The sequence below is a fragment of the Prionailurus bengalensis genome, chromosome E1 (genome assembly GCF_016509475.1).
Source record: "Prionailurus bengalensis isolate Pbe53 chromosome E1, Fcat_Pben_1.1_paternal_pri, whole genome shotgun sequence".
Classification (NCBI taxonomy): domain Eukaryota; kingdom Metazoa; phylum Chordata; class Mammalia; order Carnivora; family Felidae; genus Prionailurus; species Prionailurus bengalensis.
The window spans coordinates 53,390,047-53,405,466 of record NC_057347.1 but is presented as its reverse complement, the minus strand read 5'-3'; the positions used below and the strand labels follow the sequence as shown (position 1 = coordinate 53,405,466).

Here is a 15,420-nt window from a genome sequence, read left to right as displayed (position 1 = left end):
GCCTGCAGAGGCCTCTGAGGGCTGACGTCAGGGCTGAGAGTTGGTGGAGAAGGGACCAGCGTGGGAAGCTCTGGCGGAGGAGTTCCGGGCATAGGAAACAACAGGTGCAAAGGCCCAGGAGGCTGGAGGGATTAGAGGAACTGAAAGCCAGGTGGCATGAGAGAAAATGGCCCGTACAGGATGGTGGGGGCAGGGGGGACGCTTAGAAGGAAGCCTGGGACAGATTCTAAGTGCGCTGGGGGGGGGGGGGGGGTCATTGGTGGGTTTAAGCCGTTGGGCAATAGGATCTGGTTTATGTTTTTAAAAGATCATCCTGACTGCTGTGCAGAAGACAGAGTGATGGAGGGGAGGGGAGGGCGTCAGGGAGGCCAGTTGGGAGGCTGGACGGTGGGACAGGGCTGAGAAGACGGGGATGGTGAGAACCCTGCTGCCTGCACGTGCAGTGCTGGGCCTATATACAGTGTCCAAAGGCAGGTCTCGGGTCCAGAAGCCCCAGGGCGGGCAGGGCTGGTGCTACCCCCCTTTCACAGTGAGGAGGGGTGGCCTGGGAAGTGATGCTTCTTGCCCAGGAACCCCTGGCTGGTCTGTGGGGAAGCAGAGGCTCGAGACCAGGCCAGGTGAGCTGTCCTGGGCTGTCTTCATTGCTTGGCAGCCTCCTTTGCCTGTCCTTAACCTCTCTCCTTGTGGATTTGAATACAAGCCTTTTGTCCTGCCCGCTCCGCAACCCCGGCCCGCCCGCCTTGAAGCATCTTTCCCAACCTGCTGCTTCCTGTGCTATAAATCACTTCTCTCTTTTTTTTTTAATGTTTATTTTATTTTTGACAGAGAGAGACAGAGCATGAGCAGAGGAGAGGCAGAGAGAGAGGGAGACACAGAATCCGAAGCAGGCTCCAGGCTCCGAGCTGTCAGCACAGAGCCCGACACGGGGCTCCCACTCACGAACTCATGACCTGAGCCGAAGTCGGATGCTCAACTGACTGAGCCACCCAGGCGCCCCAATCACCTCTCTCTTAAAGAGGGAGCCAGGGGTGCCTGGGTGGCTCAGTGGGTTGAGCATTCCACTTCGGCTCAGGTCATGATCTCGTAGCTCGTGAGTGGGAGCCCCGCGTCGGGCTCTGTGCTGACGGCTCGGAGCCTGGAGCCTGCTTCGGACTCTGTGTCTCCCTCTCTCTCTCCGCCCCTCCCCTGCTCACGCTCTGTCTCTCTCTCTCTTAAAAGTAAATGAACATTTTTAAAAAATTAAGAAAGAGAGCGCCAGACCGTGGAGTCAGTTCTTAAGTATTATCTTCTTTGAGGACAAGCTGTGGTTCCAAAGAAACCCTTTTCCTCCACTGGCTCCCAAGGGTCTGGTGTGTGCATGTGCCTGCTTGTCCAGACCACTCTCTGTCAGTGTCATGGGCCGGATGTGAGCCCCTGAGAGCCTGGAAGCTTCCGTCAGCAGGACAAAGTGTTCTGACCCATGTCCCCCTTGCCTAGGGGAGGCAGGAAAGGCCCCCTGAGCTGGCCTTCCTCCTTCAAAGACTGCTGGCTGGGGCTGCCTCCCGGAGCTGTTGGAGCTGGAGCGGAAGCAGGGTCCAGATTAGCTTAGGCTCGGTGGGGGGCGGCACCGGACGATAATAGCCTGGTCATCCCGCCTGGAGCCAGCTCTGTGCTTCCTTCCCTTCCTCTGTCCTCCCCATCAGAGTCCCCCACAGGCCCCCCCCACTCCGTGTTTTCAGGGTCTTTCCAGGCTTCTCAGGCCAAGAAGGCATCTCTTCCGGATGGTTGACTTTCTGCTTCTGACAGTGTGGTCTCTCGGTGACAAGCCCTGGGGCTCCAGGGACGGGAGAAAGGCCACGCGTGGCTGCAGTGCTGGCATCTTCTTGTTCAGTGCCCACCTCATGCTCTGAGGCCCAGAAGGCCCCTGCCTTCTCCACCAGGGAAGGGGAAGCGCAAGCCCTAGGAAGCCAGGACATCGCCTGGCCCCACAGCGACCCTGGAGGTGCAGCACAGCCGTGTCCTGAGCTCCCAGCCAGGGTCCGGGGCCACTTAGCAGGAAGAAATGGAGTTCTCCAACTTTACGGAAAAGAAAGTACTTTTTCTTCCCAGTTCTCGGACTCTGGTATTGGAAAGCGAGTGCTAGCAACGTCAGTAGGGGAGAGGAGGGGGTACCGATGACCTCTGATGACCCCCCCCCCCGCTCTCTCTCTCTTCCCGGGGTCCAGACCCAATCACCCCTGCTAGTTCCTCAGAGCCTAGCAGGGTTTTGAACGTCTGTGGGAGGAGGAAGCAAACCACTTGCTGTCTGTCTGCAGCCCCCAGTGCTCCCAGCTCGGTCAAGTTCAGCGAGCTGACCACAACCTCAGTGAACGTGTCCTGGGAGGCCCCACGGTTCCCCAACGGCATCCTGGAGGGCTACCGGCTGGTGTATGAGCCCTGCACCCCGGTGGATGGTGAGTGGGGACCCTCCCAGCGTGGCTCCCTCAACCTTCCCTTTGCAAGGGCTTGGGGTTGCTGCACAGAGTTGGGTGTGGTGAGCATCTCCTCAGCTTATAAAGGCAGAAACTGGGACCAGACAAGGGAAAGGGCATTTCCCGCGCAGCAAGTCGGGGGCAAAGCCGGGCAGCAACCTAGGAGTCCCGAGTCCCAGGAGAGAATTTGCGTCTCCTTCCCCGTCCGTGGACGGAAGTGGGGAGGAAAGAGAGGGCCCCTTGTGAGAGATACAGGGTCCCACGGTGGCCAGGCAGCTGTCAGGCCTGGGAAGATGAGGGAGGCCCTGACGGTCCCTCTTGTGCCTGCTCCCCCCAAAAATTTAGGAGGTCTTTGCCCCCCATGGGGTCAGCAACCCGTTTGAGAATCTGGTAAAAGCCTTGGGGCCTCTCCCCGGAAAGCACGAGTTTGGGGGGGTCGCTGCACCCCTGTTCCCTTGTGAACCTCAGATCAAGAACCGTGCTGTGCAAGTGTCTTCCCCTCACCCTGACCCCTGTTCACCTAGCTGTCCTTAGAGCCCCACCCCTTCCTCCAGGCCCTGGTGAGGACCCTGCCCCCCTCCCAGGCTCCCAGTCCGGGCCGTGCTAACCCTGACTGTGGACAAGAGACACTTGCCAGCTTTCTACCCCCACGCTGACGTGAGTGAGCCCGGATATCACCGCCATCTACTTAGAGAGGCAGGAAGGAGGTTGCCCCTGGTTGCCTGGGTCCATTCCAGAGCCCAGCGAGGACTCGGGGGTGTGGCTGGCCTACCAGGTGGTGGCCTGGTGGCCGGAGGTGACCGCCTCTGGGGTCACCTCGCTCTCACCTTTCCCTGGCTACAGAGCGGGGCCAGAACAAGGGGCGGAGCCCTGGGAGGGCCGCAGTGGCCGGCAGTTCTGGGTCAGCCAAGGGAACAATGACCCTCAGTCTTCCCGGCACTGCCTGCCCGCCAGCAGCTAGTTCCTTCTGCAGAGCCGCCCTGTGTGCTGGGACACGGAGCAGGGCTGGGCCCCAGGAGGAGATGCGGTCAGGTGCAGGACCCGGGAAAGGGGCCATCTCTCCCTCGGACAGGAAGGAGAGGACAGAGGTCATGGGGACAAGATGCAGGCGGACAGGACAGGCTCTCACCACAGTGGCCTCTGCCTGGCCCACCCGGGGGGCTCAGTGTGAGCACTGGCCTTCCGGTTCCTTAGTCTGGCATCGTCTGGCCATGTGGCCAAACCGGGACTGGGTTGAGGTGTGTCCCCTCCAACTCTGGACTCAGGTGGTGTCTTTCCAGAAGCACTTTCTGCAAGGTGATCCTTGGGATTAAAGTTCTGGGCAGGTCGACGTGGGGGAGTAAACAGAGCGTAGGATCCATCTGGAATATGTTTCAGTTAAACAGGATGGGGGGGGGGGGTCGTTTCCCAGCAGATGCCAAAGGACCCTGTGCCTGGTCAGTGGACAGATTGCACACAGCTCTTCTCCCCTGAGGCCACCGCCTGCCCCCCTGCTGTCCCCACATGCTGTGCTTCCCTCCCAGGTGTCAGTAAGATTGTGACAGTGGACGTGAAGGGGAACAGCCCTCTGTGGCTGAAGGTGAAGGACCTGGCAGAGGGGATGACCTACAGGTTCCGCATCAGAGCCAAGACCTTCACCTACGGGCCGGAGATCGAAGCCAACGTCACCACGGGCCCCGGAGAAGGTAGGGGAGCACGGGGCGGACGAGGGGAGTGCTGCCCCCCACACAGCATTCGGCCCCCCAAGTCAGAAGGGGTTGTCCGGAGCCGGGCTAGATCCCAGGAGATGCAGAGACGAGGGAGATGGGGTCTAGTGGGGACAGCAGACACGTGACAGAGCCATGATCCTAGAGCGTATGGGGGCGGGGCCTAGCGGAGAAGAAGGGGGTGGTGAGGGAGACATTTAAGGGAGGGGATTGAGAAAGACTTCGTGGGGCAATTCGGACAGACGCAAGGAAATACCAACCAGTGTTTGTCATATTCTCAAGGCAGCTATGGCAGAGGAGAAGGGAAGGGGCTGGGTGTCCAGGTGTGAGGGACGGTGGGCCTGAGCCGTGGACACATATGTCAGAGGCCCCCAGGGTGCCTGCAGTAAGTCACATTCCTGGGCCTGGGAAATCAGAACCTCTGAGCATTCACCCCAGAAACCTGCACAGGAACCAGAGCTGAGGGTGGCTCTTTGCCCAGCGCTGTGAGGGGCACTGTGCCTGGAGGGGGGGTTCCAGGCCATGGGCACGGGGGCCTGTCCTTCCTAGACAGAGATGACAGAGGCTGGCGTGGTTAGGGGAAGAAAGGAGCAAGGCAGTTGTAGGCCAGGCTGAGCCTGTGCCTGGGAGGGGAGGGGTGGGGTGGGGAGGGGAGAGCAGAGGGGCGGGGAGGAGCAGGAAGGGAAGAGTGGCTCCTTTTAAGTTTGTGACACCTCCTGAGGTTCCTTGGGCTGGGGGAATTTTTCAGGGCACCTGCTGCGGTTGAGTCTGGTTCTCCAAGATTCTTGTCCCCCATGCGAGATGTCCCCTCCTGAACACAAAAGCCACTGCCCAGCCTCTGCTCCTTCCTTCCCTGAGAAAGTGCACAGCCCGTCTCAAACTTTCCCTGAAATCCCCCCTCCTTTTGCTCCTCCCCCTTCCCCCCTCTCCCGCCCCCCCCCCCCCTCCCTGCCCAGCTCAGCCTGGGAACCTCTGGGAGGCAAGCTGGGCCTGGAGGTGGATTCCTGCCCTCGCCTCTCACCTGGCAGGCAGGCGTGCCCTCTCGTGCTGGGTTGGCCTGGCCCCTCTTCATTTTCTCTTTGTGGGCACTTGTGGTTCCCCGCCTCTTGTTCTGCAGAGAAGCCGGCTGGCTCCTGCCCGCCTTTGGAACAAGGCCTGCGGGCGGCCGGAAGCCGCCCCCTCTGCCCTTCACCTGCCCCCGGCCCCTCTTGTGCCGTCTCTTCACCTGAGCCAACTTCCCTGGGAAACAAAAGCAGGAAGAGAGCTGGCAGGGACAAAGGGAGGTGGAGCAGCGGGGACAGGAGAGGGCTGAAGGACACACTGTTCTAACCTAAGGCTCCCAGGCAGGGGTGGGGAGGGGGAGGCAGGAAGTTTGGAGGAGGTGGTGGGGGTCCCTCTGAAGCCGAGCTGAGCTGTACCCGGCGAGTGTGGGCGAGGAAGGGTCCGCAGGGACAGGACATGCCTCCAGGCATCCTTTTCCCTCCAGGCCAGGCAGTGGCTGGAAGTGCTGGAAGCTTCTAGTACAAGAGGTTAAGGACAGTTCTCCTTCTCTCAGCCTTGAGTTCTGTCCTGTGCAGAATGAGAACTCGGGGTCCTGAGAGCCCCACCCCACCTTTCACAGCCCCCCTTGGGCTGTGTCCCACACCCCCTGACCCCTCAGCCGCCTTTGCCCTGTGCTGTGGACAGGATGCACGTCGCGGGGGAAGAAGGAAGGGAGGGACAGAGGGAGGGAGGGAGGGAGGGAGGAAGGAAGGAAGGAAGGAAGGAAGGAAGGAAGGAAGGAAGGAGGTGAGGCCCTCTGAGGTCAAGCGCTGGGCCATGGGCTGCGCCCCTGGCCTGCTGTCCAGATCCCTTGGGTCTGGAGGATCTTCAGTCCGGAGCTGGACTCCAGGCTTCTTCTCTGTGGGTATCCGCAAGAGACACTCGGCCAAGCAGTCACCCACCCACTCACTAACCAACTTGCTCCCCCTGCCCCACAAGTGCGTAGGAAGCACCAACTGTGTCCCCAGCTCTGGGGAGACAAGGCTCCGGGTCTCGTGAGGAACAGACATGGAGGGGACAGCACACAAGGTCAGGGCTCCAGGGACAGTGAGAGCCCAAGGGACTGGCCTGAACGGCAGGGCACCCTCAGAGAGGACAGGCTCGGGACCCTCGATAGGTAGGATTGGCTCACTATTCTTACTTCAGAAGTAAAGTCTCTCCTGCTTCGACTCCTGGGGACGGTTCCCTGGGTGGCCGTCGTGACAGGCTGCCATCCTGATGTACCTGCCACCCCAGGACAGCCAGCAACAGAGCCCACTTCTTCCTCCTCCAGCGGTCCCAGCCTCTGCTGTGGCCTGGCCTGGGTGCAAATGCTCCGGGGCGGGGGGGATTTCAGGCAGGAAGTAGGGAGGACATTGCCATGATAGGCAAGGAGACGAGACGTCGGGAAGCCCTTCAGCCCCCAAAACCCAACCCTCATTTGCCAAAGGCCTGCTACGTCATCACACTCGCCTCTGCTGTCCCCCCAGGACACATCCCTTCAAGGCTTACATTCCAAAAGGGCCTTACAGATGAGGAAACTGAGGCACCAGAGGGCTATGTGAATTGACCCACGTCCCCCATGTAATGAGCTCTGGGGCTGGAACAAGGAGCCTGGTTCTCCTGACTCTGCTCCAGGGATCTTTCTGGCATTACCCGATATACCTCTCCTGCCCTAGAAATCGGAACGTGGGGGTGTGGGTGGCCCAGAGAACGTAGTTGCGTCGGGCAGGCCCGGCCTGCCTCCTTGGGCACTGGCAGGGTTTCTAGAGACTCCGCCGGCTTGGTTTCGCTGCCCAGCCCCGCCTCCTAGAGCACAGGGAGGAGGGGCTGGGTGCCACGCCTCCTCCTGCTCACCCTATGCTGTTTGCAGGTGCCCCGGGGCCACCTGGAGTGCCCATCATCGTGCGGTACAGCTCCGCCATCGCCATCCACTGGTCCAGCGGAGACCCCGGCAAAGGGCCCATCACCCGCTACGTCATAGAGGCCAGACCATCAGGTACACCCTGCCTCCCTCCGGAGCAGATCCCAGGCCTCGCTTTCTCCTCCTCCCAGAACCCCTCCCCCTGGCGCACGTGCGTCTTCCTGAGAAGACACTTAGGCCGCTCCAGGTGAAGCTAGAGGTGGCCTGGGGCGAGTGGGAAACGGAGACTTGCCGGAGACTAACCGACTTGCGCGCTTAAGTCAGGGACACCCAGGGGCCCCCTGGAGAACAGCACTTAGGGCCGGGTAAGGACCGACTCAAGAAGCCAGAGGAGCAAAGCATCTGGTCCCCTCCCCCGCCTCGGTTAAATGCCGAGTCTTACGTGAGACCCTGCTGACCAGTGGCCCGTACGGAGGCCGGCTGTCCCCCGGGGGCCCTGGCTGCCTCCTTAAGGTCTGTCTCTGCCATCCTGAGTATCTCAGCAACTGCTGTAACCGTACCGACCCCTCCTGTCAAGCTTGAAACCGAATCACAAGAACTTCCAGAGCCATCAGGAGACCAGCGACTAAGAAGTCGCTCCAGGGGTCCGTTCTCAGCACTCTTGTTTTACAGTCACCGAGACACCTGCTTTTCCCGGCTCCCGTTACCCACCGGAGCCCTCGGCCGCCGCCAGCTCAGTCCGTTGCTAGGTTTCCGCTAATCGCAGGTGCCGGTGCCAGCGAAGAGCTGGAGGCTTGTTCGGGGCCCGCGGATTAGCCGGTTGAAGTTAAGAAAGGAAAACACGACTGTGCGGCTCCAGCATGAATAGCAAATAATCATCGTCACGGGGGGCAGTCAGGCATATCGGGGCTAATACTTCTAATGGGAGCATTGCAACATCCCAGTGACAAACTTAATCCCGCGGGTAGCTGAGCGCTAATCATCTCAGTAGCAAATAGTTAATGCCAGCACCTCCTCGTTGCCCTAATCTTATGCTAATAATTGCAGTGGCAGAGAGCTATCACATCTAAGCAACTCAGATCCATCGTGTAGCTGGAAGATGTGTGCGAGGTTGGCTGTCTCCCCACCCCAGATGGTCCCTCCCCTGCCCTCCAGTGCCGGCTGCTGAGTTGGCCAGGAATCCGCCGTGTGCTTCTCCCGACCAGGCCCGTGCCTATGTTTTCCATCCAAGTTAGCCAGCCGGCATGCCAGGCTATGGAATGTTGGCTCCAGACTTCCGCCCTGCTCATTTTCCAATGTTCCCTGGGTGGTCCAGCGTGGGACCCGGTGTTTCGGGGTTGGGGGCTGTGCCTTGGTGCACACAGGTGGGATCAAGGCGGGAGCCCTGAAGGGTCGGGACTGGGAGCCAAACCCAGGAGCTCTGACAGAGGTCGAAGGCTGCGAGGAAAGAGTGCGGGTGGAGGGCAAGGGGAAAACCCTGCCTCCCCCTGTGGCTGCCGGAGAGCATCCCCCACCTCCGCACCCCTACCTCCCCACACGTCCTCCTGATCTCCAGGGTGCAATTGCGCCGCATGGCTGGACAGAATCAGCCGACCGTGCCTGCTTTCTGCAAACCCAGAACAGCCAGGCACCGCAAAGCAGGGAGGGACGCACTCAAGGTGTCTGGCCCGCAGGACCCGCCGTGCGCATCAGCCGACTCCCAGGGCTGGAGGCCCCGTTGCCCGGCCCCACCGTTTGTTTCTGTGCAGAGTGGAACAAGGTGGGTCACACAGCGGGTGGGAGGCCCCCAGCCTCTGCGGGGCAGTAGGGTCCCGGACGAGCCCACCCAGCCAGCACTGAATCAGCTGCAGGTCTCTAGCGGCAGCATCCGGGATACCCGGAGGGTGTTCAGTGTCCAGAGGAGTCCGACAGCCCTAGGCCGAAACACCGGCTCTGCCACTTAGGGCAGCCTGACCTCGGGAAGATGGGTTCCGCTCTCTCCCAGCCTCGGTTGCTTCATCTGTAACCTGGGGACGATGGTTCTTCCTTCTCCCCGCCATTGCCATGGGTCTGAAAAGTAATGCCCTTAGAACCACGATGCTTGACGGATGAGAAATGAATGTCGCTGCTGTATTGGTATCACCATCGTCATGATCATCACTGTGACTGGTATTGAAGGTGAACGAGAGAATTCAAGGTCATGGGAGGAGAGGGGACTTGCACCCTGATCCTCGGATCTCGAGGCATGCGGTACTGAAATCGGGGCCCCTGACGCTATGAAAAGGTCGGGGAAGAAGGTTTGTGCTCAGTTATCCAGCCAGCTCTTAGAGGATGCGGGTGCTGGGCACTGGGCTGCAGAGACAAATCAGGTGTGGTCCGTGCCCTGGAGGGACTGCTTAGCCTTAGCAGGAGAGAGCCACCGTGTGTGTGTGAGGCAGACGCCCAGAACAAATAAGGAAGATGGAAAATGAGGCCACGCTCAGGACCCCAAGCCTCTGTGAGGACAGCAGAACGCAGACGGGGCCTCACGGCTGCCTCTGAGTTGGAGGGATCTGGACGGGTAGGACCGGAAGGCAGCTTCGGAAAGTGCCAGCACATCCTTGGTCCACAGTTCAGCGGCGACGATGGGGGTGACGGTACCTCCACTAGAGTTCCTGACGTGGATGGATCTGTAACACGTTTGGTGAAGGAAAGAGACTCCGTCAGCCCCTGCAAGGGCCAAGCTGGAAATAGGGGGTAGCCTATGGACCCGACGGGCGACTCTTCCCAGAGGAGCCCAGAACCGGCGAGGAGGAACAGCGCCTCACTGAGGGGTCAGGCCGGAGCTGGGAGGCTCGTGCGAGCAGGAGGCAGGTGGGAGCTCGTCCAGGGCTGCCAGGCCACAGAATGGAGGACCTAGGAGCTCAACCCGCCACAGACCCCTGGACCCTGTGAAAAGGGTGGTCGGACAGTCTGGTCACCAAGTCAGCCCTGTCCCGGCACAGGCAGGACTCGCCGACTCTCCGGGCGCCGTTCCAGCCACGTCGGCCCTGCGTGGAGCCTCTGGCCGGGGCCCCTTCCCAGCCTGCCCGTCAGTGTGTCTACACTTCTCCTGGGCGGGCAGCACGCTCACTGCTCCTTTTGAATGCGGTGGAAACGAATTAGGTCCCAAGGGGGCAAGACCCAGAGAGCCACGGACAAAGGGGCAGGTCCGAAAAGAAAGTCAGGAGCTCAGAGGATAGGGTGGTTGGGAACAACATGGGTAGAGAACAGGTGGAGAGCCCCTCGAAGCTTCTCTGGGCTCTCTCTCAGATCTCTTCTCCTCGGCAAGGAGGCAGCCTAGGATGGGTCCCATCCGTCGCCGCAACTTGACCAAAGCCTCACGGGCGAGCCCCACCCCTCCTCCAGCTCTTTTAAGAAGTCTCTTCTTTTTGTCTGACGCCACTACTGTGTATATTTTGAATAGGAAGTGGGGGGCGGGGCGGTGGGAGTCAGAAAAATAGAGGCCCGGTTAAGGAAAGGAGGGTACACCCACGTGATAAAAGCTTAGGCAGCCACTTAAAATCACGTTGACCAGCACTTTTTAGTGACACGGAAAACGGGTAAGTTGCATTATTCTACACAAGGGCTAAGATGCTGAGTCTCTTCCTGTGGCTGGGGGTATTGGGTTGCTTGTGACAATATTTTCTGCGTACCACACATTTTTTTAATGTTTTACAGATATTTTAATAAAGGGAACAAAGGGTCAGAGACTCCAAAAAGGCATCTTTGTCAAAACATCTGCTGGGATTGTGTTGAGGGGACAGACCAGACAGGTTCTGCTCTCGAGGGAACAGGTAGGATGGGAGGGGCTCTCCCTCATAGGGCGCCTCCCTCCCGATGTTCTTGCAGACGAGGGGCTATGGGACATCCTCATCAAAGACATCCCCAAGGAGGTGACCTCCTACACGTTCAGCATGGACATCCTGAAGCCGGGCGTGAGCTATGACTTCCGGGTCATCGCCGTCAACGACTACGGCTTCGGCACCCCCAGCAGCCCCTCCCAGTCTGTGCCAGGTACTGCCTGTGGGGCAGGGTGAGGGCACCCCATGGAACAGCCTTGTGGCAGAGACTGGTGCTGGGCAAAGAAGACAGAGGCAGGCAGCATAACACCAGCAGCATTGGGGTGGGAGCTAAAAGGCATTGTCTTCTCAATTCTCCAAGGCAGGGAGCCTGGGCCAGGGCCTGAGTTAGTTTTGAGATCCACAGGAAGCTGGGGCGGTGCGTCTTTGGGGTTCCTTTACAAAGATTCCAGAAGCCCTGGGCAGGAGGCTCAGTGGGGCTTGTGGACAAATCAGTGGACCCAAGATGAGAGCTTCCGTGAGCTCATCACCCAGGAGATTCACCCAGGCCATCAACTGTGTGTTTCCATGGAAGCCGCCCCCAAAAACAGAGTCAGCAGCCTGGGGAGCAGTGCCCAGAGCTGGGGGGATAGGACTCCTATCCCTCCCCCTTTTCCTCTCATCTTCCCATCCAACATGTCTCAGAGGACTCACAGAGGACTCTGATGCCAAAACCCATGACCCCGAATCCAGTCACTAACCAAATTTTAATATCAGGGCCCCTTCTCTCAAGGCAGAAATATAGCTCAAAATTTGCATCCACTGGGTGAGTCTCAGAAACCCGGCTGCCTCCCTCCTCCCACATACATTCTCCCTTGTCGGGTTGATAGAACCAGATCATGGGAAATAGTAGAGTGAGCCCCTCATCAGGCAGCCCCCGGATCAGAAGTGGCTGGGTGCAAAAAAGCATGGTAGTGAGAGGGGCACCTGGGTGGCTCATTCGGTTAAGCGTCCCACTTCAGCTCACGGCATGATCTCGTGGCTTGTGAGTTAGAGCCCTGCATCAGCTCAGAGCCTGGAGCCTGCTTCGAATTCTGTGTCTCCCTCTCTCTCTCTCTGCCCCTCCCCTACTCATGCCCGCATTCATTCATTCTCTCTCTCTCTCTCAAAAATAAATAAACATAAAAAAAAAGAAAAAGGCATGATACTGGGGGCTTTGAAAGAAGCAGAGCCCTGGCTGGAGGAAGCATTCTAAAGACCCACTCACGTCCACCTTCCTGGTTCTTCCCCACTTTCTGCCACCAGAGAAAGATTGAGCCTTGCCCCCAGGGAGAAGCTCTCACAGGCCTACCACAGGCCAGACAGCTACTTTTCCAATACAAAGCTGGGTCTGCCTGCCAGGGTAGCCCTTGGGCCGTGGGTGGCAAGAGCGGGGACGGAGGAAAGGAAAAGAAAAAAGGAAAACTAGCAAGTGTATGGCCATTTCTCCCTCCTGTGTCCTCAGCAGACATCACTAATCAATCCCAGCACTCTCTCCCAGTGAGTCCAGAAGCAACTACATGGCTGCTTCCCCTCCTGTGTCCTCAGCAGACATCACTAATCAATACCAACAGGAGCACTCTCTCCCAGTGAGTCCAGAAGCACCTCAGAACTAAAAGCATCCTTTGACCAACAACAGAAGAGAGCGGGCACCTGAGCTAAAACTGTCCCTGTCGACCGTGTCTTAGGGTCTCCCCCATGGAGACGGCATGCACCCGGCCTACTGAGAGCCAGGTGGTGGGGTCCCGGCTGGAGCGGGAGGTTTGCAGGCAGGAGGGGGCTGAGCACCCTGGACTTAACCCCCCCATCCGTGTCCCAGCTCAGAAAGCCAACCCGTTCTACGAGGAGTGGTGGTTCCTGGTGGTCATTGCCCTCGTCGGCCTCATCTTCATCCTGCTGCTGGTATTCGTGCTCATCATCCGGGGCCAGAGCAAGAAGTATGCCAAGAAGACCGACTCTGGTGAGCTGGCACCAAGCCCCGCCGGCTGGACAGGACTCCCGTGGGCCTGCCTCCCCTTGTGGCAAGGTTGAGGGGGCTGGGCGTTCTCTCTCTCCTAGGGATGCACCTGCTCTGATGGGCGGGGCGGCCCGGGGCCCCTGCACGCAGTCTCCGTGGTGTGGTTTAGTCTTCCCTCTAACAAGAGAGCCAGGCGGGAGAGAGGAGGCCACCGGTCTAAAGGGACGGCCCGAGTGACTGGATGCTGTCCCCCCCGCCCCCACTGCCCACCCAGGGAACAATGCCAAGTCTGGTGCCCTGGGCCATGGGGAGATGATGAGCTTGGACGAAAGCAGTTTCCCCGCCCTGGAACTCAACAACCGGAGGCTCTCCGTCAAGAACTCCTTCTGCCGGAAGAACGGCCTGTACACCAGGTAAGGGGATCTCTGCGTTGGGAGTCGGGGGGTGGCCAGAGGATGGAGGTTTGGGGGCCCGCAGTGCCTGGGGTGTGGAGGACTCTTGGGGAGGGCACAGGGCACACAGGGCCCGCTGGGCCTCCATGTCCCGGAAATGGCATTCACGCTCAGGGACCGGGAATGGTCAGCCGGGCCCGGGAGGCACACCCGGGATCTGGGGGCCAGAGCCTAGTATGAGAGCGCAGTGGGGGAAACGCCCCAAGGAGGTGGCGACAAAGGGTTTCTGCCAATGCCAGCGAAATGCAAAGGGCTTATACAACTTCGCAAGCCAGCCCCCTGCTGTTTGGAGCCAGCTGCTCCTGGCGGCGGGTCCAGAAGCCCCGAGAGCTACTTTGCCCCAACAGTGAGGGGGACGCGGCACAGGTAGGTCTAGGCAGACATACCTGAGCAGGAGGTACCGGGAGACCCCTCGGTATTGCTCACGCCTTGCCCATCTCCTCCCAATTCTGGGAAGAAAGGGCACTCAGAGTGTGGACACCCTCTCCCCTGGTCCTTGCTCCTGCATCTTCTAGAACAATTTTCTCCTACTTACCCCATAAGTCCATGCTCCCAGCATCGCCCTCAAAGGGCGGCATCTGAGAACAGCCAACCAGGAAAGGTCCAGGCTGGCGGTGCGCCCGGTTCCTGTTTCCTCCTGAATTCTCTCCAACCCTGGGTCCCCCTCCCTCCACCCCACTCCCCGTGGCAGGCTGGGCTGTGCACCTCCAAGGGCAAGGGCAGCTGCCGGGGCCCACCGGACCCTCACCTGATGTGATCTGGCCGTTTTATGCCCCCGGGAGCTCAGGAGAGATTGGGGGGCTGCGGCCCAGGAGCGCCTGTCTCTGGCCTCGGCCCTCTTAACATTCCCAGCTCGTCGGAGGTGCACGCCGGCCAGGCGCGCAGCTCACAAAGCTTCCCTCTGTCTGGTCCTGGAGGAAAGAGGCCATGTGTGTGTTCCTCGGGAGGACAGAGGGAGGGGCACGCAGGCCGGCGGGCCCGGCTCTCATCCCCCGCCAGATCTAGCTTTGCAAAGAAAGAGCCATTTGAGGCCGAGGTGGTGGGCCCGGCCTGTCCACCGCAGCCCCGCCAGGCTGGCTCCGGGGCTCTGCCACATGGAACAAGGGGGCGTTTCACAGACGGCCTGGCCTCGCCTGCTTCTCACGCCCCCAGAGTACACACACCGCGGCCCCTGCGTGCCCCCTACACTGCTGTGTGTACACAGAAGTCCTGTTTGCATCAAACCAGCCTCGGGCTCTGGGAGTCTGACCCAGCCCTGGTGACACTGTCGGCCCCCCCAACCTGCCTCCGCTCACCCTACTTGCGGCCAAGATCGTGTTAGCCCGGCACCCCGTTTCCTCCCCCCTCCCGACGTCACATGTTTGCCCATCTCGTCTACATGAGACTGCAGCCAATGCTGTTACTGTTTTATTTGTAAGTAGTTAAGGAGGCAGCTCCGTTGTTTGGAATAAAATCAGTGCAGATTTAGCACGAGAGGTTGGAGGTGGCAGGGAGGTTGCTTGTGACTTGTTCCCAGGCCGCGGGAGTGTTCTCAGAAGAGCATTTCTGCAGCAAGGGCACTGCCGGCCCCTGGGGGGGAGCAGCTGGCGTTCAGAGCCACAGTTCCAGAACACCTGGGCAGATCTTGGGGTGAGACCACCCCCACTCCAAGGCCCTGAGGAAGCACAAACAGGGCAGAGTCATGAACGGCCCCAGCCACCTGCTCGGCGCCCGGCCCACCGCCCTCACCCCCAGCTCAGGGGGCTCAGGAAAGCACGGCCCTTGCCTCCAGCCTCTGGGCGCCCATGGCGGGCGGGCTGCTTGGTGCCTCGTGCTGCGTGTTCGAACAGGTGAGGTAGAGCCAGGCCTCTAACTCAGCGGGCAGCGCACTTTCTCGAAGGCTGATTGTCAAAGGTGGAGCAGGACTTGGCGCCCGGAATTCATTTCCGGTCTCTGAGCAGATCTGGAGGGAAAAGGCCGTGGTTTCCCTTTTTCTCCTGACCCTTGGCGTTAACCCTCTGAAGCTCCCTTGGTGAGTTCAAGAGTGACGCGGGGAGCTGGTCTGCACAGGCATGCCGGCCTCACCTGGGATTCCGACTCGGGGGTCTCAGGGGGCTCTGCCGAGTGATCCCAGTGCCCCGAGGCCTTGAAACCACAAGTGGAGGATCGAGTGG

At 59.9% G+C, this 15,420-nt stretch overlaps 1 protein-coding gene across 2 annotated transcripts in view; it reads left to right on the top strand.

Annotated features, from left to right (window-relative positions):
* The window catches only part of SDK2 (sidekick cell adhesion molecule 2), a 262,290-nt gene that overhangs the window by 236,695 nt on the left and 10,175 nt on the right, over nt 1-15,420 (top strand). For both annotated transcript variants that reach the window (XM_043585159.1, XM_043585158.1), the window contains 6 exons: nt 2,295-2,432; nt 3,974-4,135; nt 7,050-7,175; nt 10,890-11,054; nt 12,678-12,818; nt 13,090-13,228. In XM_043585159.1, the coding sequence (XP_043441094.1) occupies nt 2,295-2,432; nt 3,974-4,135; nt 7,050-7,175; nt 10,890-11,054; nt 12,678-12,818; nt 13,090-13,228 (871 nt within the window). The remainder of the gene's footprint in view (nt 1-2,294; nt 2,433-3,973; nt 4,136-7,049; nt 7,176-10,889; nt 11,055-12,677; nt 12,819-13,089; nt 13,229-15,420) is intronic.